This window comes from Anolis carolinensis, chromosome 3 (assembly GCF_035594765.1).
Source record: "Anolis carolinensis isolate JA03-04 chromosome 3, rAnoCar3.1.pri, whole genome shotgun sequence".
Classification (NCBI taxonomy): Eukaryota; Metazoa; Chordata; class Lepidosauria; order Squamata; family Dactyloidae; genus Anolis; species Anolis carolinensis.
Window position 1 is genome coordinate 117,731,089 of NC_085843.1, and position 20,392 is coordinate 117,751,480.

General features: G+C 38.0%; 1 protein-coding gene across 1 annotated transcript in view; it reads right to left on the reverse strand.

The window, feature by feature from the left end:
• Positions 1–526: 526 nt before the first annotated feature.
• edar (ectodysplasin A receptor) overlaps positions 527–20,392 on the reverse strand; it is a 67,473-nt gene continuing 47,607 nt past the window's right edge. The window contains exons 4-12 of the mRNA XM_003218761.4: positions 19,977–20,158; positions 17,742–17,827; positions 11,598–11,684; positions 10,001–10,126; positions 9,827–9,901; positions 9,175–9,247; positions 7,774–7,933; positions 6,091–6,151; positions 527–4,176 (exon numbers count right to left, since the gene is read on the reverse strand). Coding sequence (XP_003218809.2) covers positions 3,857–4,176; positions 6,091–6,151; positions 7,774–7,933; positions 9,175–9,247; positions 9,827–9,901; positions 10,001–10,126; positions 11,598–11,684; positions 17,742–17,827; positions 19,977–20,158 — 1,170 coding nt within the window. The 3' untranslated portion in view covers positions 527–3,856. The remainder of the gene's footprint in view (positions 4,177–6,090; positions 6,152–7,773; positions 7,934–9,174; positions 9,248–9,826; positions 9,902–10,000; positions 10,127–11,597; positions 11,685–17,741; positions 17,828–19,976; positions 20,159–20,392) is intronic.

Sequence of the window (20,392 nt, forward strand, 5' to 3'; positions counted from 1 at the left end):
TTAACATAAAAGAAAGCTGAGGGCCACATAATTAGTTTGGCATTCCCAAGGAACTTTTTTTCCTGAACAGCATGTCACGATCCTGTTCTATTGTGAAGTCAGAATGGGGATGGCCAAATAATCCTCAGCAAGGAGCAGAGCCTTTTTTTTTTTTAGTAGTCCAAGATTGTGGAAGAGCTTCCCAAAGGAAGCATATCATCAATGTTTTTTTGAAGAATTTCCAGTTTAAGCAGTTTCGATGTTACTGTGAGGAGCAGCTATTTCAAAATGGAGGTCTTGTGTGAATGGATCTTGTGTTGCTCTCTGATGTTTTAAGTCAGGCTCATCCAAGCCCAGGACATCTATGAATGTGGCCTGACACAAAATCATAAACTTAGTTAAGTGTACACATACCAGCAAGAAAGAAAACATTGGGAGGAGATAGAAGATAATGTGCCACTTTAGTGGTGGGACTAATGGATTTCCAATCCATGTTTTTTCATGGAAATTATAAACTGAACGACAGATTTAAAAACGAAAACCATGCTTTATCATATTAGCTTATTTATTTGTTCATAATGTACAATAATAATAAGTTATATATACAGAATTACACAGAATTGTAACAACAGAAGTACAGCTGGCAAGAAATGAAGACCTAGTCTTGCTTTTTGCCTTTAAAATGCATATCTATAAGCTAAACAAAATAACATATAAATAGTACAGTCTTCACATTGGTACTATTCACGTCAAAGTCCTGACGTTGCCGTTGAATAGAAATAGTTGCTGCATATTTTGCCCCTTAAACTGTATAGAACAAAACTTGGAAATAATATATTTTTTTAAAAGGAAGACAACAAATTTTCTTCTTTGACATGAGTAAAGTTTACTCGTTATTCATGAACCATTATATTAGAATGAATTTGAAGATTTTTTAAAAAATTGAGTGTATTTTAAAAATAATAATGAAAAGTAAGTACTCAGCAACTTAACGAGCTACTCTTTTATAAAGGCAAACCAGAAGTAATGCCAGCAAGTTACCTTTAAAATAGTAATGAATCACTAAAAGTTAGTTTCTTTAAGAAACTTATATTCCAAGCTTTGGATGGATCACTGAACTAAATGATAGACATTTAAGGTAGACTAATGTGTAAATAGGATACAAGCATGGGGGTGAAAAATTCTGTCTACAATTGATGCAACTGTGCAAAATGGAAAGACTGAAATTACTGAACATTTCATTATAATCCCACAGTTATGTTCTGCCAGCAGAAAGCAATCTGTGCTTGTGGATTTCCCCAACCAATAGAAGTCAGCAACCCTGATGTTCAAGACTGTGCACAGCATTAATGTGCTATATTTCCATCACTGACTGTATTTTTCATGTGAATAATTATAAAATTAGAAGGAAGACCTCAGATCACTAGGTGGAGCATCTATGGCATAACCTACCTCTGCATCAGACATTTCTGAATTGGGGCTTTTCTAATCCAAACCTGTGTGGTAGCTTCAGTATTGCTAGATATTATTTTTTTCTCCACACAAGGAGGAGCTGTTTCCGTTCAACACAGTGTTCCACATACAAATGAATACTAAACCTGCACATAGGATCAGAGGGCATGGTTTCAGCTGTTAATCCAAAGGGTGAGCCTATAGTTCTTCCATTTATTTAGGATACTGTAAATGGCACTGGAAAGAAACTGAACTGCAATCAAATGTACCTTTTTCAGATTTCAAACACAGCTATATATACTTTAAGCTTAGAATACAAGAGCTCACAAACAAACTGTACCACACAGACGCACTGAAAGACAATATTAAATATTCATGACATTGACCCTATTAAAGTGGTGACTTTTTAAATTCTCATTTCTTCAGGGCTGAGCAAGTAGGGGGTAGGCCTTTTTATTATCTTCAAGAATATGAGTTATCATTTGCTCAGTCATGCAACATGTAATTAAAATATTATTGCTTTTTAAGTTGTGAAGTTTCTTTTAATAATAATAACTTCTGAGAACTGTCAACCTGGCACTTTGTGACGAACCGAATAATAAATTAAGCAGCTTGGTTATTAAGCTATTCATTGGCCGATATACTAGTAATTATGATTTCACAAGAGCTTCCTGCTTAAAATATAGGGTGCTTATCCTTTTTCTTTTTGTAATTTAAAAATCAAGAGCATAAATTATCATATCACAGGCACATGGTTTACATGGGAACGTATTTGCATAAGGCCCAATAGATCTTCTCTTCAGTGCATGAGTAATGACACATAGTTCCATTGGTCAAACTACAAAGTATTCAAACTCAGAGAAGAGCAGACATGGCACCTCCTGTCCTCTTTCTCAGGGTCAATACTGATGGGTACTGTGACAACAGTAGAATGGATTATGTTCCACTAAAAAGTTATCATTGAAGGAAGAATAAAATACATTTGCTTTTCAACAAAGTGTAGCTTCCTGTTATGTCTTAACTCAGGAAACTACCTTATTTTAATAGTGGGTAATTGGGGCCTGAACACCCTAGTCCTGTCTAATCTTGGTTAATACTTGGATGCAAGGCTGACAAATAATACTAGGTGATGTGGACTTCATTTCAGAGGAAGAAACTGTCAAAACCAACTCTCAGTATTACTTGCCTAAGAAAATGGTACACGATGCATGGAGTGGCCATAAATTGTGAATTGAAGTTAATTGAAGGCACATACAATTAATAGAAGTCCTCACCTTGCTTGTTAATTGATCAAAGTAAAATTAAAGTACAGTTAAGTTGTGATTTCTTCAAAGGTAGATTTCACTCTCCTCATGCATGGGACAGAAGGAGGAGAAAAGAGAGTTTAAAGCCTAAGACTTTAAAGAGAAAAGAGAGTTTAAAGCCTATTGGCTATTTGGTGTGTCATTACAAGTGAACTAGGCTACTCCATTGGTACTAATCGCCTCATTAACAGTTCTTCTTAGAGTTGCCCATGGAAACTATTACTTTGGTTAAAGTAGATCACAAATGAAGTTGACATCATAATAGTTCAGTCCAGCATAGTAATATTTTTAACTATTTTCCATTGTTAATTGAGTTTACTACATTCAAACCTGAAAACTGTAAATATCAGTTATAGATGCTTTATCAACTAATCTCTAGTGACCTATTTTGGATAGTATAATATCCCCAGATATCTTATGGTTATTGATGTATAAAAGATGACCATAAAAGTTTTTTTCTTAAGGCATTGCTCATATTCATAGATATATTCTGGTAACATTATAATTAGCACATATTTCCATTAGTATATATGTATAACAAATAGTTCTGAAATGTCTGTGTGGACCACACATGCCATGAATGTTCATGACCTGATAACTGGAGATACAGGCTTACAGTCCAGTCCATATAAGTAAATATAGTTTCCAAGTATTTGTTGTTTTTGTTTAAAAAGTGACGAGAAGAAATTGATATGCTGTTAAATACAGAAACAGAAATTGCATTCCTATGTGTATCCATGTTATATCTAAAAGCATTGACTAACAGTTGCAGACTGGAATAGATCAAGCCACAACAAGACAGTCACATTTCTTCAAAACAAGCCATGATATGGATAGATTGATCTGTATACTTGTAAACTGAATAGGAAATGATCCTTAACATCTTTTCTCAATCCACTTGTCCTAGTTGTTCTCATCCAAGAAGTCTACTGGTTGAGTCGCTTGCATTTGTCTCTAATGACAACCATGGCAAACCTTCAAGCACTTAATTCTCGGAAGTACATCAAATGCTATTGATGTCTGAAGGGCATCTTTGCTTCCAAGATCCTGCCCTATTCTGGGTCCCCTTGCTCTTGGAAGCCATACAAATTCTTTGGAAATGTACATCAGAGCAATGCATGTCACGAAGCCACCACTGGTTCAGGTTTGGGCATCACTTGTGCCCACTCCAAAATATCTGCGCAGAGAGACTCCACAGCATCCAACCGCTCAATTTGCACTAGTTTTGTTAAGAGTTCTGGGATACTGTAGCCTGCTGTGCTGATGCGATCAAAGAGCTGCATGCCATCTGTCATGCCCCCAATTTCATCACGCTTCAGTCCAAAGCTTTCAGCAAGGTGACGCCAAGTCTTCACAATAGCTTTTTCAGTGTTGTATGTAGAGCTGAGCATCCTGCTGGTCTTCTCCAGACAATCAAAAGGCAGCTCTGTGGGACTGAGACCTAGAATGAAAGTTTGAAACAAGATTAACACCAAGGTAAATCCACACATTTTGCTTCTAAAGGGTAATACCTGTACATTTAAATCTGGGGTAAAGATGAGAATTAAGTAGCAATTCAGATGTTGGAGTAATCTGCCTGCATTCCTTGCCACGGAATATATTGTCTCTCTGCTGGCAGTCAAGAAACATCTGGAGGGCTCCATGATTCCCACCAATGTTTAGTCAATTGCTGAGTAGATCTATCAAAATCAATGTGGCTCATGTAAATAGTAACTAACCAACAAGTACAATGTCTCTACTCAGTGGGTCTACTATACTTGGGATAAACACTGAATTTAACCCTACGTTGAATATTTTTCTAATATATTTTTTATCTTTTTTTTTTTTTTTTTTTTTTGCTTTTCTTGCGATGAAAATAACAATATATTGTTGCTTGGTTACAATGTTCTGCTTGGTAAAGCCAAAACATTCTTTCTTTCCAAACATATTTGTTTTATCTAAAGCAAAGGGCTGTTGATCCATTATCTCTCTCATCCTCAACTTGCTTCCTTCTTTCCTCATCTTCATGTCATTTTTACTACTGGTGTAAGTTTACAGCAAGCCATCATATGAGGCAAGAACATTTAATTGGAGGCTTTTGCCCAGGGGGAGAGATACAAGCTCCCTCTCCAGTAAAGGCTTGGAGTAGCCATTCACAAGCATCTAAAAGAATCTTTCTTTTTAAATTAATCATTATTTTCTCCTCAGGGGCAACACATATCTCAGGTAAAGGGTGACATTCCTAGTGAGGCCTAGCTCTCCCCATCTTATTTGAGACTAACAACAAATCACGCCCTGAGAGAGAGCATTTCTCAAATGCGTCAAAAGGTTATTAAGACAGCATAGCAATTTTGACAGGTGAAAATATATAGCCAAGGTATTCCATCAGGAAATGAGGCATAAAAATTCTGTCGAACTGAACTACGCCCTGCCTCCTATTTAACCCCTTCCAAAAGAAACCCTATTACATGCTAAATGCCCCAACATGACCATTTATTGCCCATGGAGAGAGATGGGGCTGCAGCAGAGAATCACCTGGCTATGTGCCTGTAGCTTGATGCCCAGCAAAGAGATCCTGGAGAATCCCATTGTCATTCTGCATCTTGCTGCAGATTCATAACTGCATGCTTCTCTGTCACCTGATCCTCCAAACTACATAGAAACAAACTAATAAATTGACATCTTGAGAAATTCAGCATGTAAAGGATAGGTTTCTGGGGAGGTTTGTTGATTACATGAGGTAAAAAGAGAATTTGAGCTTCTACAACAGTGGTTCCCAACCTGTGGGTCGTGGCCCACTGGTGGGCTGGGAGACCTAAAACATGTGAGACATGTGAGAAAAATCTGTGAGACGTGAGAAAAATCAGGTCTAGATTATTAAATATGGTTTTCTGTGGGTGAGCAGATGACAATTACTGGATGGCATGTGTTCTGTATCAGAAACTAGAGTTGATGTGGTCTATCCAATGCAATTTTCTGAATCAGCACCCAAAATAACCAAACCAAATTCATGTTGACCAAAAACTGATTCATAAACCTTTTGGTACTAATGTTGGAGAGTGGTCCCTGGTCAAAGTGGTCCCTGGTCAAAAAAAGTTTGGGAACCACCAATGATAAAAATAGGCCCATGCAGATGTAGACTGGACTTACCCTGCAGATGTCACCAACAATGACAGGTTTACACAACCAAAGTGTCTTTCTAGCTATGTTCCCAAAATATGTAAACTATGCCAAAACGTTAAAAAAAACTTCTTCCCCTTTGAACTGGCTTTATCAATAATCCATTGATTGAGTGGTATCAGCAGGTTATTATTTAAGAAAACAGGTAATGAGATGAATAGAGTAATATTTTCAGTTGATACATATTTTCACCTACCTTCTGCAACACTGCATACATTAGCATACAGATCAAGAATCTTTTTCCTCCGGCTTTGTATCTGAAGAAAATAAAAGATAAAAACATTTATTATTAAAGCGTGGACTTTCAGAACTTCTTTGGAAGTGTGTGAAGGGAAAAATAGAGACAGTGTGTTTTGTGTATTCTTCAACTAGGATGGAAGAAAGAAATTAATTTGGTATGAAATGCAAAATGTACTATGCTGTGAATCTTTGATGTGGAGGTTCTTTTAAAGCAGTGTTTAGCTTTTGTAGTTGTGGAGACAGGTTTGTTGTTATTGAAGTGCAAGCAATGCCTATTGAAATATGAAAAAGTGGCTGAATATAATTATTCAGAGAGCTCAAGGCAAGACTTGAAGGTCCTACTTAATTTTTTTCTTTACATTGTAAGCAGGAGGAGAATAGATTATGTAGAAAAAGTTAATGTAAAAGTAACTGCATATTGATATTGCAGCATACCATTTTCTGGAGCAGAATCTTCATGAGTGGAACAAACTTGTAAGCACACAAGGTGCTCCTCCTAGGATTCTACTAAGGTCACTCCACGGCATTTCTGTGATGCGAAATAGCAGCTACACTGCCAAGGTGATGGGCAAGATTGCATAACCACTGGTTTCACACAGTTGCAATACCTTGGCTATGCGAAGATGGACTTTTGGGCAGGTGATATAACTCTGCTCGCTCACTGTGCCAATTTCCGTTTTGTTTTTTGCTTTTCTTTTGATTTTCTTTACATTTATTTAAAAAACTGTTTAGGTGAGATGAGTGAATGCTGCCATAGAAGCTGGGGACCTCACTGCATGGCCCTGTGACACAATCAGGACTTATTGAGGGGCTTTGCCATCAGTAGCCCCCAATGGCCTCACCAAAATATGGTTTTTACTGGCCTGTAAATTATGGTAGGGCAGAAAAATCCTGTTTTAAAAGCAGAGATCCCAATGTGTCTTTAGATCCATCAACCTCTACATACATATATATATATATAGTTCAGAGACATTTGTTTTGTTCTTATTTTGGGCATATATACAGAGGCATAGCAAAGGACAACCACGATGTTTCTATGAAGATTTCTTTTTCTCAGTCAATATGATGGCTTTAAGTAAAACTAACTGTGCTCATTTTATTGTTATTTTTCCCCTGGTTCAGAATTCTTTCATATCTGCATCCAATTGTGTTAATATGTGCTTTTATTATTTTGGCTCCGCTTCAAACTTCATCTATTCAGCTCATACAAATTCTGGAATAAAGCAGGTTTTCTCAGCCTTGCCTACTTTCATTTTCAATCTACTGTCAAACTCATTACGTTTTAATTTTCCTTCATTGTCTAAAATAATTTATTGTGGTTCTTTTGGTGTTTTGAGCTCATACCAACAAGGGCACAGCAGGCACATATCTTAAATGGAATTTACATGTCATGGACACTGTAGTTTTACAAAGTTTTTAACCTTCTCTGCCAAGGAGTGCTGGTGCCTCACTTAGAGGTTCCATACCATTGGGCCACAGCAGGTAAAGTGAAGTCAAATTGCATTAATTGTACAGTGTAGATGCGTGCTGGGACCAGTGATTATTTTATGTACTGTATTCTTCCCTCCAATATCCTTCAAAAGAGAAGTTAATCACTCTATCTGGCACCATTTTAAAACATATATCCAAAGAGACTTACACCAGTAGATTTGTTGTTTGTAGAAGATTTATCTCGAGCCAGATGGACTAGAGATAACAAGCACAGATCTGGTGTTCCTTGTTTGTCAATTGCAGCTTCTTCATCACTGTCCATGCTCCGACTTAAAAGTCTCTCATTCTCCGAGGAAGCATCATTTTCACTGTCAAAAACATAAAGATAAGTTTCATGCATGACCACCAATAGTTGGCTTTTACTTCGTTATAGATTTAAGTAAATATTGCAGCAGTATTCCTTGTCATTTTATAGCACAATCCCATAAATTTCTACTGCGCTTGGGCTGTGGCGCAGGCTGGAGAGCAAGCCAGCTGTAACCAGCTGCAATGAATCACTCTGACCAGGAGGTCATGAGTTCGAGGCCCGCTCGGAGCCTATGTTTGTCTTGTCTTTGTTCTATGTTAAAAGGCATTGAATGTTTGCCTATATAATAATAATAATAATAACTTTATTTTTATACCCCGCCTCTATCTCCCCGGAGGGGACTCAGGGCGGCTTACATGGGGCCAAGCCCGAATAAAAACAGTAGCAGTATAAAACACAGCAATAGACAACAACTTGCACAATAAAAAAAAATGTGTAATGTGATCTGCCCTGAGTCCCCTTCGGGGTGAGAAGGGCGGAATATAAATGCTATAAATAAATAAATAAATACTGAGAACAAAGTTTTGTTGAGATTATTGAGGTTTATCCAGTTAAATGGGTCCTAGCAAATCCATATTTCAGTTCACATGGATTTTATAAATATGATCAAATATATGCTTTGAATGATGCATTTATTTAAACAGAATTTATATTCCTTTGCACACATGATTTGGCATCTTCAGTTGAAATTAATTTAGAGAAACTCATATTCAGCATATTGCTGCCTGCATGTGAGCATGAGTAGGTTGCAATTTTAATTTTAAAGCATTCAAGAATAGGAGTTTAAGACCTTTTCTTTCTAAGAAAGCTCTGCTAACTCTAAGGACTTCATTGCACGAGGCAGGAAAACAAGCAAACAGCTGGACCATCAGGGTAATGAGGGTGTGTGGAAGTATGATTAGAAGTCCACAAAATGGCAAAGCCACATAATTGCACTCCTGAAGACAGGTATGATATTGAATGTTCAACCTGGTATTTATGTCTAACCCTACATTAATACAGCTGTAGCGGAATGGCAGGATGCTGTGATAAAGCCCTCAGTTGTTTTAGGATTAATTACATTTAGCCCTTAAGATAAATAAGTCCACAATAGCACACCTATTTCAGAGACTCTGAACTAAATGGGACTAAACTAAATGATACCTAATTCAGAGTTCAGGATTGGGTAACACAAATTTCTTCACAATTTCTGTAATCAAATTACATTCACCCGCACTGCCAGCATGTTTTTCTATTACCTACCTCTTGACCACTTTTGCAGGAGTTGCTGTTAATTTTCCAAACTCATCTTTCTCTGAGAAAATAACTACATTTTCTGCAAAAACAAACAAACACATTGAAAAGATAAAAACCACAAGCCTCTCCAAAACATCCTAACATTGTAGATACAATTGTGGAGGGCCCCCCCCCCCCCAAAGATACCAAATCCAATTTTTTTTGAAAAATGAGTTACAGGTGGCAGCACATTGTTGGTTAGGGGTAGAATACTATGTATAGTTCAACACTATTAAATTATTTCAGGATACTTTCATGCAAGGCTTGGAAATTGCATTTTATAGCAAAAGAATCCATATCCTCAGCAGGTTGTTTTCGATTCCTGTAAAATTTGTTCAGATGGATTTGGTACCTTTTGGAAACAAACTCCACAATTGGTTTGTTAGAATTTCTGGGTGATTGTTTCAACAAAATGTGATTTTAAGTGTTATTTGGGGAAGGGGGGCTCTATTCAATTTGATTCTTGATTGCCTTGATGCCTTTCCAATTATTCTTCTACTAAATGGAATTTGAAACCAAGCAGTTAAAAGAATGGCTCTGCATGGGACATTGCACAAGGGCAACATAATCCCTGTGAGATTCAGGGTGTAAAACTCAGAAATGATAGAACATTTCAAACCTTGTACTTCTTTCTTTTCTTCCTGCATAATGGCTGGGGCTTCCACAGTCTTCACAGGATGGCTGGTGCAGCATGCTGGAATAGAAAAACATGCCTCTTGTTAATATCCTCCCTCAACAGCAATTGAAGCCTAGCGCCTCAGGGCTGGAAACATCTTTCCTAGCTCCAAGTTACCTTGTGCTGATGTTTTTGTTTTGACAATGTAGAACATGATGATCAGGACGATAGCAATAGCCATGATGAATATAGTTGACATAGCAATTATGAGAGCTGTAGCAAGATGGCCTTGTCCAGTCAGATCTGCAAGGATAATGAGAAATCGTTAGGACCAAGGAAGCAATTCAATTTTAATTTTAAATTATCTGCCATATGAGCTTTTACCTATTGAATTAGATTAGAGACTCTTGGGGCACCTTTATAGATTTTTTTGTGGCACTTTGATTAACATATTTTGTTTGGTGCACAATTGCATAGGATATAGGCAGGTTTGTCTGATGAAATAGCCTTTAGTCTGTGGAAGGTTTCATCCCAAATGCATGAAACCGAGAGACTGTGAACTGGCCCCTGTTTAAAAGGTTTGGGGACCCCTGCAATATACATACATGAAGAATTTCTAGTGATCATGTCTTCACTTGCAAAATTAGAAACAGTTTTCCATTTGTATTGAGACAGTTCCAGTTAATCCTTTGTCGTCTGTAGGTAAGTAAAGATTTCCCCTTGACATTAAGTCTAGTTGTGTTGGGCTCTGGGGGTTGGTGCTCATTTCAATTTCTAAGACAAAGAGCCGCCGTTGTCCATAGACACCTCCAAGGTCATATGGCTGGCATGACTGCATGGAGCATCCAGTTTTTTAAAAATCCAAGTTTCTCTCTCCTTCTCCTCCTCCCAGCTCCCCCTTTGTTCTCCATTTTCTTCAGTTTCTACAAACTGAATTCTCAATGCAATAGTAGTTTACACTCTATGAATTCAGTAATAGGCCAGAATCTTGCACTTCCCTATAGAATCAGGGAAGGGTAAACTGCTGCAGCATCTCTGAGTTGTGTGCTATTCCTCATTCATAATTTGTGCCATCATGACCACTATTTAATGGCTGCATGCACCCCATTTTATCTATGAAATTGCATAGGTGCTCAATATATACCAATGACTCCTTAAAAACAATAGCTACACAGGGCTTCAATTGGGAACACAGAGTCAATAAATCCTGCTTTCCATACATCAAGTTTTGGGGCCAACAACTAAAAAACTTTTGGCAATTTGTGCTGTGAAATTGTAACCTATTTTAGCACACACATATATACTGGTAGCTGCTCCAATAGTTGTAATGTACTAAATTCCTATACTCCAAATAATCCACACTGATGATCAAAGACTCATATTAACTTCTAATCTAAATGAGTATATTTCATTTTGCAAAATTAACCACAGAACCAAAATGCCCTGGCTGCTGAAGAGGTGTTTTTTTTGAAGATTCCTCATATATGAGAAAATAAAAAATGCATTCTAAATAGAAAAATGTATCCTTTTAAGCTCAAAAATCTTTTTTAAAAACCACTCTTAAAACTTTTTAAAAATGGCTCATACGTAAGACTCAATTTTCACTGTCATTAGAGGGAGCAAGCTAACTTTGGTTCCCTGAGTCAGATTTGCCAGTTTTTCATTAGGGCTTCATTCTGTCTCTCCTCTTGAGCTGCATGCCAAAGGCCAAATGTTAATTTAGCTACTGCAGTTTGCTAAATAGAAAAATGAAATCTGAGGTTACTTTTCTTACCTTTGTGTATATGCCGGAAAGGAGATTGAGTACTTGTTCCAGAAGTACTTGAGAAACTGACTGATACACCAGAAGTAATACCTGCACCTGTAATCGTAAAAATAAAATTAGTCATACATTTTCCTGATTTCCTTATAAAATTTCTGCTATGAGTTGACACATTTGTGCATTGGCGGGGCAGTTATTCAGCTGCTGTTTAAAAGCTAACTTTACAATTGAAATGTCAACTCAGCTACTGGTTTGTAAATTTATGATACCAAGCTGTGAAATATGAATTTTGGCACATGGTTATTGCCCAGCCTAGAGATTTGCCAGCTTTGATTTGAGCATCAGAGTGGAAGAATTAACACTGAAATCCACTACAGTTTTGTCAGAAAGGAAATCATTAGTTGTGGGGACGTTCCAATGAGACTCTTAAAAATGCCACCTTAGATTTATTTATTATTGTTAGCCTTCTTATAAAAAGCTTAGATAACCTTTCCCCTCCTATTTTGTTTTCCCAGAAGCCTACCCAGTAAGTTGGGATTATTCTGTAACAACTTTGACATAACATGGTGACTTTACGTAGACTTAGCTATGTAGCTAAGTCTACGTAGACTTAGCTATGCACCATTCCTGTTAGTGAATGGTGAAGATGCAGATCGGAACACCGGCAACTATGAGCATTCGTGCAGACTGTTGACTGGGCATTTTGCCAGCGTTGCTATGTAGTACAGTAGAGTCTCACTTATCCAACATTCGCTTATCCAAAGTTCTGGATTATCCAATGCATTTTTGTAGTCAATGTTTTCAATACATCGTGATATTTTGGTGCTAAATTCGTAAATACAGTAATTACTACATAGCATTACTGTGTATTGAACTACTTTTTCTATCAAATTTGTTGTATAACATGATGTTTTGGTGCTTAATTTGTAAAATCATAACCTAATTTGGTGTTTAATAGGCTTTTCCTTAATCTCTCCTTATTATCCAACATATTCGCTTATCCAACGTTCTGCCGGCCCGTTATGTTGGATAAGTGAGACTCTACTGTAATTCAGCTGCAGCCCTCTACTGGATACAAATGCTATGAAACTGACCACATAGTCCATTTCCAAAGGCATACGTAACTCCCATTCAGAATTCTGGCCAGAGCTTTTAACAGTTACGTACATATGAGGTCGATAAGTCCCAGAATCCCCAAGCCAGCATGGTTATAATGTGATTTACAAAGAAAGCAACTTTTTCAAAGGGTTGTTGTGTGTTTTCCGGGCTGTATGGCCATGTTCCAGAAGCATTCTCTCCCGACATTTCACCCACATCTATGGCAGGCAGGTTGTGAGGTTGCAGATGAGAAATCTAGATACCCAATATATACCCAAGACTCAATGTAGATTGATGCCTTCTTAGCATTTATGCCTTCTTATTGTACCAGTAGAGAGGGATCTTTGAAATGAAGTTATCTATTCCACTAGCCTTGTTTGTGCTTTTTTTGTTGTAAAGTCTAAAGCATTACAAATGTCATTAGGTTTGTTACCTTGAGTTTAAAACATCACTTTCAGTGTTTTAAACCCAAGCGCTGAATTCCTCAAGGGAACCGCAAAACCATGCATGCTTTCTCATGTGGCCAGATATTTTGAACTGTGACCTTAAAGACAGATTAGTATGTTTGGATTCAATTATCTTTAATGCAGAGTTCAAAAAGTGAGAAGGCACGTTGGTTGGCATCAAAGCTATGCAAAAAAATTGTGTTTTATATTGCACATATGAAATCAATTATTGACTATTATTATCAGTGTTCAAAACTTTGAATCCCTAGCAAAATAATATTGTGTTGGGGAATGTGTGATTGGAAAATTTGTGTGGATAACTTTATGCTACAATGAAAAAAAAACCCTGCTGTTCGTCAGTTCCAGTAAATATAAACCTTTCTTGGCCAAGCTCCGTCAGACAAATTTGACAGGAAATTAAGTTCTCTAGTAGTGCATGAAAAATGTTTCACAGCTTATGAAGTAAAGACATGTGCATGCCTTAAATAAAATGTATTTTAATGAAATAAAAGTATTATAAAACATAAAATATTTTACTCAAAAGACAAACACACATTTTAAACTTGGCCAGCAAAGTATGCAGTTCAGTGACTTTTTCCCATAAAAATCTAATGGACATTCCAAGCATTGCAAGCTATTATCCTTTATTATATGCCATTTTAGGCAAAAGCCAAATAGTTTTTATTCTCATTAGGATTTTTTTAAAATATCTTGATTTATTTTACTTGTCCTTTTGAATCCTGCATACATTATGTATAACCTGGCTTTGTCTTCTAAGGCCCCTTCTACACTGCCATATAAAATCCAGATTATCTGCTTTGAACTGGATTATATGGCAGTGAAGACACATATAATCCAATTCAAAGCAAATAATCTCCATTATCTGCTTTGATAATCTGGATTATATAGCAGTGTAGAAGGGGCCTAAGCAATGTTCTTGAAAGAAAACAATATGAGTTAGCCCAAAAATTTGAAACATTTAACACTGGTGTACGTGGATGAATCATATGTCTAATTTTGACAACCTGGTTGTGCTTCTTACTGGAGAATTCATACATGCTGACATGATCATCATTATTTTCATCATTAGTTAAAGGCTATTTTCAGCTTTTGGAATGTTATGATGTCCTGATTTCCACTCCATTAAGAAGGTCTTGGGTTAAATTGATTAAGGTAAAAGTAAAGGTTTTCCCCTGACATTAAGTCTAGTTGTGTCCGACTCTGGGGTTTAGTGCTCATCTCCATTTCTAAGTCGAAGAGCCGGCGTTGTCAGTAGACACCTCCAAGGTAATGTGGTCAGCATGACTGCTTGGAGCGCCATTACCTTCCCGCCGGAGCAGTACCTATTGATCTACTTCCATTTGCATGTTTTCGAACTGCTAGGTTGGCAGAAGCTGGAGCTCCCGCTCCCCGGATTCAAACCGTTGACCTTTCAGTCAGCAAGTTCAGCAGCTCAGCGGTTTAATCCGCTGCACCACTGAGGGCTCCTAAAATCCTTTTCATAAACCCAAGTCAGATATCTGGCCTTATTTTTGTGTTTAAACAAAATAATTAAATTATTAGACAAAGTATATAACATGGTTGAATTATATTATAAAATACTTCTACATTATAGCTGATTAGAATCTGAGGACCCTTCTACACCGCCATATAACCCAGAATATCAAGGCAGATCATCTACAATATCTGCTTTGAACTGGGTTATCTAAGTCCACACTGCCATATAATTCAATGTGGATTTTCTACAGCTGTGTGGAAGGGGACTCAGAGCAAACGGGCATCAAAGGGGATGGCATCATTTCTCCAACCCACTTGAGTTTCTCAGTTTGCTCTGGGTCTAAACTACAGCCTCCAAAAGTTCTGAGTTTTTTGTCCCTACCACTACGGGCCCTTCCACACAGCCATACAACCCAGAACATCAAGGCAGATAATCCACAATATCTACTTTGAACTGGATTATCTGAGTCCACACTGCCATATAATCCAGTTCAATGTGGATTTTTTATGCTGTGTTGAAGGGGCCTATGACACCAATTAAACATTAGCAGGGGTTAGTGTCATCCACTTTGACAGCAATGAATGCCTTGTTGACAAAGTGAGAGCATCAAGTCCAGACTGATCTGTGCCACACAGGCCAAAAAGGTCCATGGAATAGTTAAAACCACTGTTATCCTTTCCCACTGCTTTTCAACATGAGCTTATGCCTGATGTTTTACAGTGTTTATTGGTCAATGATTTCCATTATTCGGTGGTATAAACCTTTCAGTCTGGGCTTTGGCTCATCTGTTTGACAACCCATCAACCTTGTGCGGTTTCACACACTCCAATGGAAGATAAGACTTAAGAGAGCTGGGATCTCACACCATTGTTACATGTTGCAACAGGTCAATAGCAGTCTGTTTCCTCTCCCTCCTTCTCCCCTCCTCCTCATCCCATTACACTGCATTTCAATTAATCCAGGCAAACAATGTGGCATATCATTTGCCTCTTGATCATCTAGCAGGCTGTAGCTTGTTTATTTCAAGCAAGCTACTACACTTGTCTTGTTCCATCCATCGTAATTCAAGATATTAAGCAAATCAGTTTTGTTTTGCTGTTAGCCACATTTAGAGATGCATTTATATGCCATGACACACAATAGCAGATATCCTGGACTGGGAGATGCATCCCTCTAGCTGCCCCACTTTGGCAAGAACAGCCCTGTTGTCCTGCTTTTCAGCTGTTTTGAAAATGTTCCAATTTCTTTAGCTCTTTCTCACTTTATTCCTTTGTCCTCAGCTTACTTCAATTGCTGCCAACTGTACTAAAATTGTGAAAATAGTTTGCATAAGTGGTTTGAACTTCATTAACTCAGGATGGATCTACATTGTCATATAATTCAGATTATCAAAACATATGATCTACATTATTTGTTATGAACTGGATTATATGAGTCTACACCACCATATAATCCAGTTCAAAGCAGATAGTCTAGATTTTATATAGCAGTGTAGAACCAGCTTGAGGCCCCTTCTACACTGCCATATAAAATCCAGATTATCTGCTTTGAGCTGGATTAAATGGCAGTGTAGACTCATATAATCCAGTTCAAAGCAGATAATCTGAATTATGTGGCAGTGTAGAAGGGGCCTCAGTGAGGGTAAAAAAATAGTGAAACAGAATTTCCACAAATAGTGGAATATTTCTCTTTTCAGTAGGTTGAGGCAAAACCTGCAACATCCTCTCCTAATTAATCTATTCTTCTTCTCCCATCTCTACAGCACCATCTACAATGTCATCATGCAGTTTAACTACACTGAATTGCAATATATGAGTCCACACAGAGCACATAATGCAGTTTCAAACTGCATTATAGGGCAGTATAGATGGGTGTCCTATGATTCTATTATCACATTTTGACCACAGTGAGATTTCATTTAGCTACAGATATCCTGTTTTCATCTGTGAAAGGCTGGAAGGTGCAGAGATGTGTTGTAATATACATCACAGCTAGAATTATGACACATCTCACCGCACAACTCACTACAGCAGTTGTTCTCAACCTGGGGTCCCAGAAGTTTTTGGTGTTCAACTCCCAGAATCCTAACAGCTGGTGAACTGGCTGGGATTTCTGGGAGTTGTAGGCCAAAAACATCTGGGGACCCCAGGTTGAGAACCACTGCACTACAGGCTCCCAATATGGACCTTTATTTGTTGGTGGAGAATAAGGGGTAGAGGAGCAGTGTACATCTATGTCAGTCAAAAGGCCAGCTTTCTTCCTAGTTGAGTTACACATGTGGATCTCAGTTCCAACAACATTTTTCTAGTTTGACAGCCATTTGTTAATTACTTTTATCTTATTTTCCTATAAATATCTGTGCAGAGGAGCTGAAAGGCATGTTACCACATATGGAAATGCCTGCATGTTAGGCTTTGAAAGTTGATGGCTAAAATATAATGATTACCAATAGGAGTTTTCAATTTTGACCATCTGTAGGTAAAGGTAAAGATTTTCCCCTAACATTAAGTCCAGTCATGTCCAACTCTAGGGGTTGGTGCTCATCCCCATTTCTAAGCCGAAGAGCCAGTATTGTACATAAACACCTCCAAGGTCATGTGGCTGGCATGACTGCATGGAGTATTGTTACCTTCCCGTCGGAGTGTTCCCTATTGATCTGCTCACATTTGCATGTTTTTGAACTGCTTGGTTGGCAGAAGCTGGGGCTAATAGCGGGCGCTCACTCTGCACCCTAGATTCGAACCTGCAACTTTTCGGTCCGCAAGTTCAGCAGCTCATCGCTTTAACATGCTGCGCCACCAGGTGCCCTTTTGTATGTAATACGAAAAGAAGCTACTTTATTACTGTACTCAATATGTATTTTTAGAATATGATGTACACTACCTAGGATAATCTTTTTGGAAGAAGTGGAGTTTCAAAATTTTTAAAAGACCATTGTAACTTTGTCAGTGTTACACAGAACTTTGTACAAAAAAAACATATGAACTCAAGGATGCCTTTAGTATACAGACTGACCCTGAGAAGTCTAAGCAAACCTGGTACATGAGGAAGAAAAGGAGAGAAGCAGATGGAACAGTTTCAGAAACAGAATGGAAAACTGAATGGAGCACTTACATTCTTTGGTGTTTGGAGGTGCCAGCGAGCATGAGTAGCAAACCATCCCATAGATATTCCGGGGCCGGTTTTCTAACATGTAGTAACTGTGACAGAAATACAAAACAATATAACTCAGTCTGTTGCCATTCAATGGGGTTGAGAAGTAATTAATTAGCATGTGAGATAAAAATAGTTGCTTTTAAAACCTCATGTATGCCTTTATCTACTCTTTTTTTGGGGGGGGCTAGAAATGGTTTCTCTTCCACTGCCTTATACAAATAGTTATTCAAGCATTTAAAAATATTTATTTATTTATTTATTTATTTGGGGGTATTTATAACTTACAGCACTATTTCTGCATTCCAGGTCTACATCGGTGGAACATGGGATTTTCTCCAGAGCTTCCCTCCTCCCTATGACTTCCCCTCACATATTTATACATGGCCCTCATCATGTCTCCTCTCAGCATTCTCTTCAGGCTAAACATGCCCAGCTCTTTAAGCCGCTCCTCATAGGGCTTGTTCTCCAGACCCTTGATCATTTGAGTTGCCCTCCTCTGGACACATTCCAGCTTGTCAACATCTCCCTTCAATTGCAGTGCCCAGAATTGAACATAGTCTTTCAGGTCTGACCAAGGCAGAATAGAGGGGTAGCACGACTTCCCTGGATCTAGACACTACTCCTATTTATGCAAGTCAAAATCCCATTGGCCTGCATAAATCCACATCACATTGTTGGCTCCTGTTTAACTTGTTGTCCACAAGGACTCCAAGATCTTTTTCACATGTACTGCTGTCAAGCCAGGTGTCCCCCATTCTATATCTTTTCATTTCATTTTTTTCTGCCTAAGTGGAGTGTCTTGCATTTGTCCCTGTTAAACTTAATTTTGTTAGTTTTGGCATTTGTTAGCATTGCTTACAAGCAGCTCCCTCCTAGAGGCTTGTTGGAAACCTTGCAATTCTAATCACATGGAACTGAACCAGAAATGACATCACCAGAAGGATGGGTGCGTCTATCTGGAGGCAATGCAGCAGTGGTAGCCCTGATGTGCCCACAGCCTGGTTGGCTGTGTGGATATCCAAAGGCCTTTTGGGATGCTCAAGCCTGCAACAGAGCATCTTGGGATCCTTTTACATCAGATTTACCCAGTAGGTGTCAACACAGCTGCTGTCTTACAACAGGGTGATCTCTGAAATAGTTCTGTTGCTCTTATATTCTTCAGTCATGCTCTGTCATGGGTAGGAAAACAAACCTGGTACCAACACTATGATTGGTCCAAAGAACCATTCCATTTTTCTGCAGATAGGACACAAATTGCTGTTCCTTTTACAGAATGCACATGGCTTTGCGAGAATTAAAACTATGAAGTGTTTGATACGGGCAAATGTTATAAATACTGGCTTGAATACAAACTAAAAATACAATCCTAGCTTGTTCAGACAGGTGGGTAGGATATGATGGTATAGAAAACAATGCCCCTCCAGCAGTGGAGCACTGCTTTACCAAGTGTGGAGAACATATATGTAGAGTAATATTGTGTTAATGTAAAAGTATTACTGGCAGGATGCTAAGTTACCACTGAAACCACTGGGACTTAATTTAAAGCATAATTAACTTTTCATATTGATTTCTGTGGGCTTGAAGTGCAATTGACTTCCTCTGGATGCAGGCAGTTTTCTTTTGTAAAAGATACTTTACTTTTATTGGGAAAACAATAGTAAATTTCATTGATCTAGTTCCTAGTGATTTATTTAATGTCACCTTAGATAAAGATCTAGTAATGCAATCCACCGGAAATGTTTAAAGATTAACTGGACTATCAACAGGGACAGAGTATAATCAGGATGTTAACTCCACTTTATTTCAGAGGAACCAATGATAATATTGATTTCCTGTTTTACTGATTTTTATTAACAAAATGTCTTATTTCAAAAACTTGGGATGGAGTTTGTCCTGGAATTCCCTTTTGAATAAATTCTTTTTCTATTGTCCCCTCCATCCGCCATCCAAAACGTTCCTTCAAATTCTGACACTTGTTTCATATTTAATTTGCTTTAATAAGCATCTGCTACTTTCTTTGATTTAAAACATGTTTCTTAAAGCAGGCCTATTACTTATTTAGAGCTAATTATCATTCACTTAATCGCATGCTGAAACAAGTGTGGCCAGCAGCACAAAAGTGACAAATGTGTGTACATCCTCTAGCCTAAGTGATTTTTTGCAGATACCAAAGTCTTGTAATTAAAATCTTACCCGGGGAGACAAGGCCCACATTCTGCATCATTCTCTTGATCTCCAGGTGTCATAACAGTTGCCCGGAAGAAGCCCTCGCAATCCTTGTGCCTCCTGCATATCTGATAACCTCCTTTAGAAAACTTTTCCGATGGACAAGGAACACAGCCGTAGTCTTCATCTTTAGTCCCATATCCACATGTCTGTGGGAGGAAACAAGTCTCTCAGGTCAAAGAGTCACTTTTTAAAACAATATTTCAACAAAACTGGGCATGAGCAGCTTACTTCCTGCAACTTTTAAGGCAGAGCTTGAAAAATAAATAAAGACCCTTCTGGCTTCTAGCCCCTAGAAACCTTCCACCAGCCAACATGACCATTTTGAGGGATAATTTGATTTTCCTTTCTTGTAGGGTTTCCAGGTCTCAGGGCCTGACTCT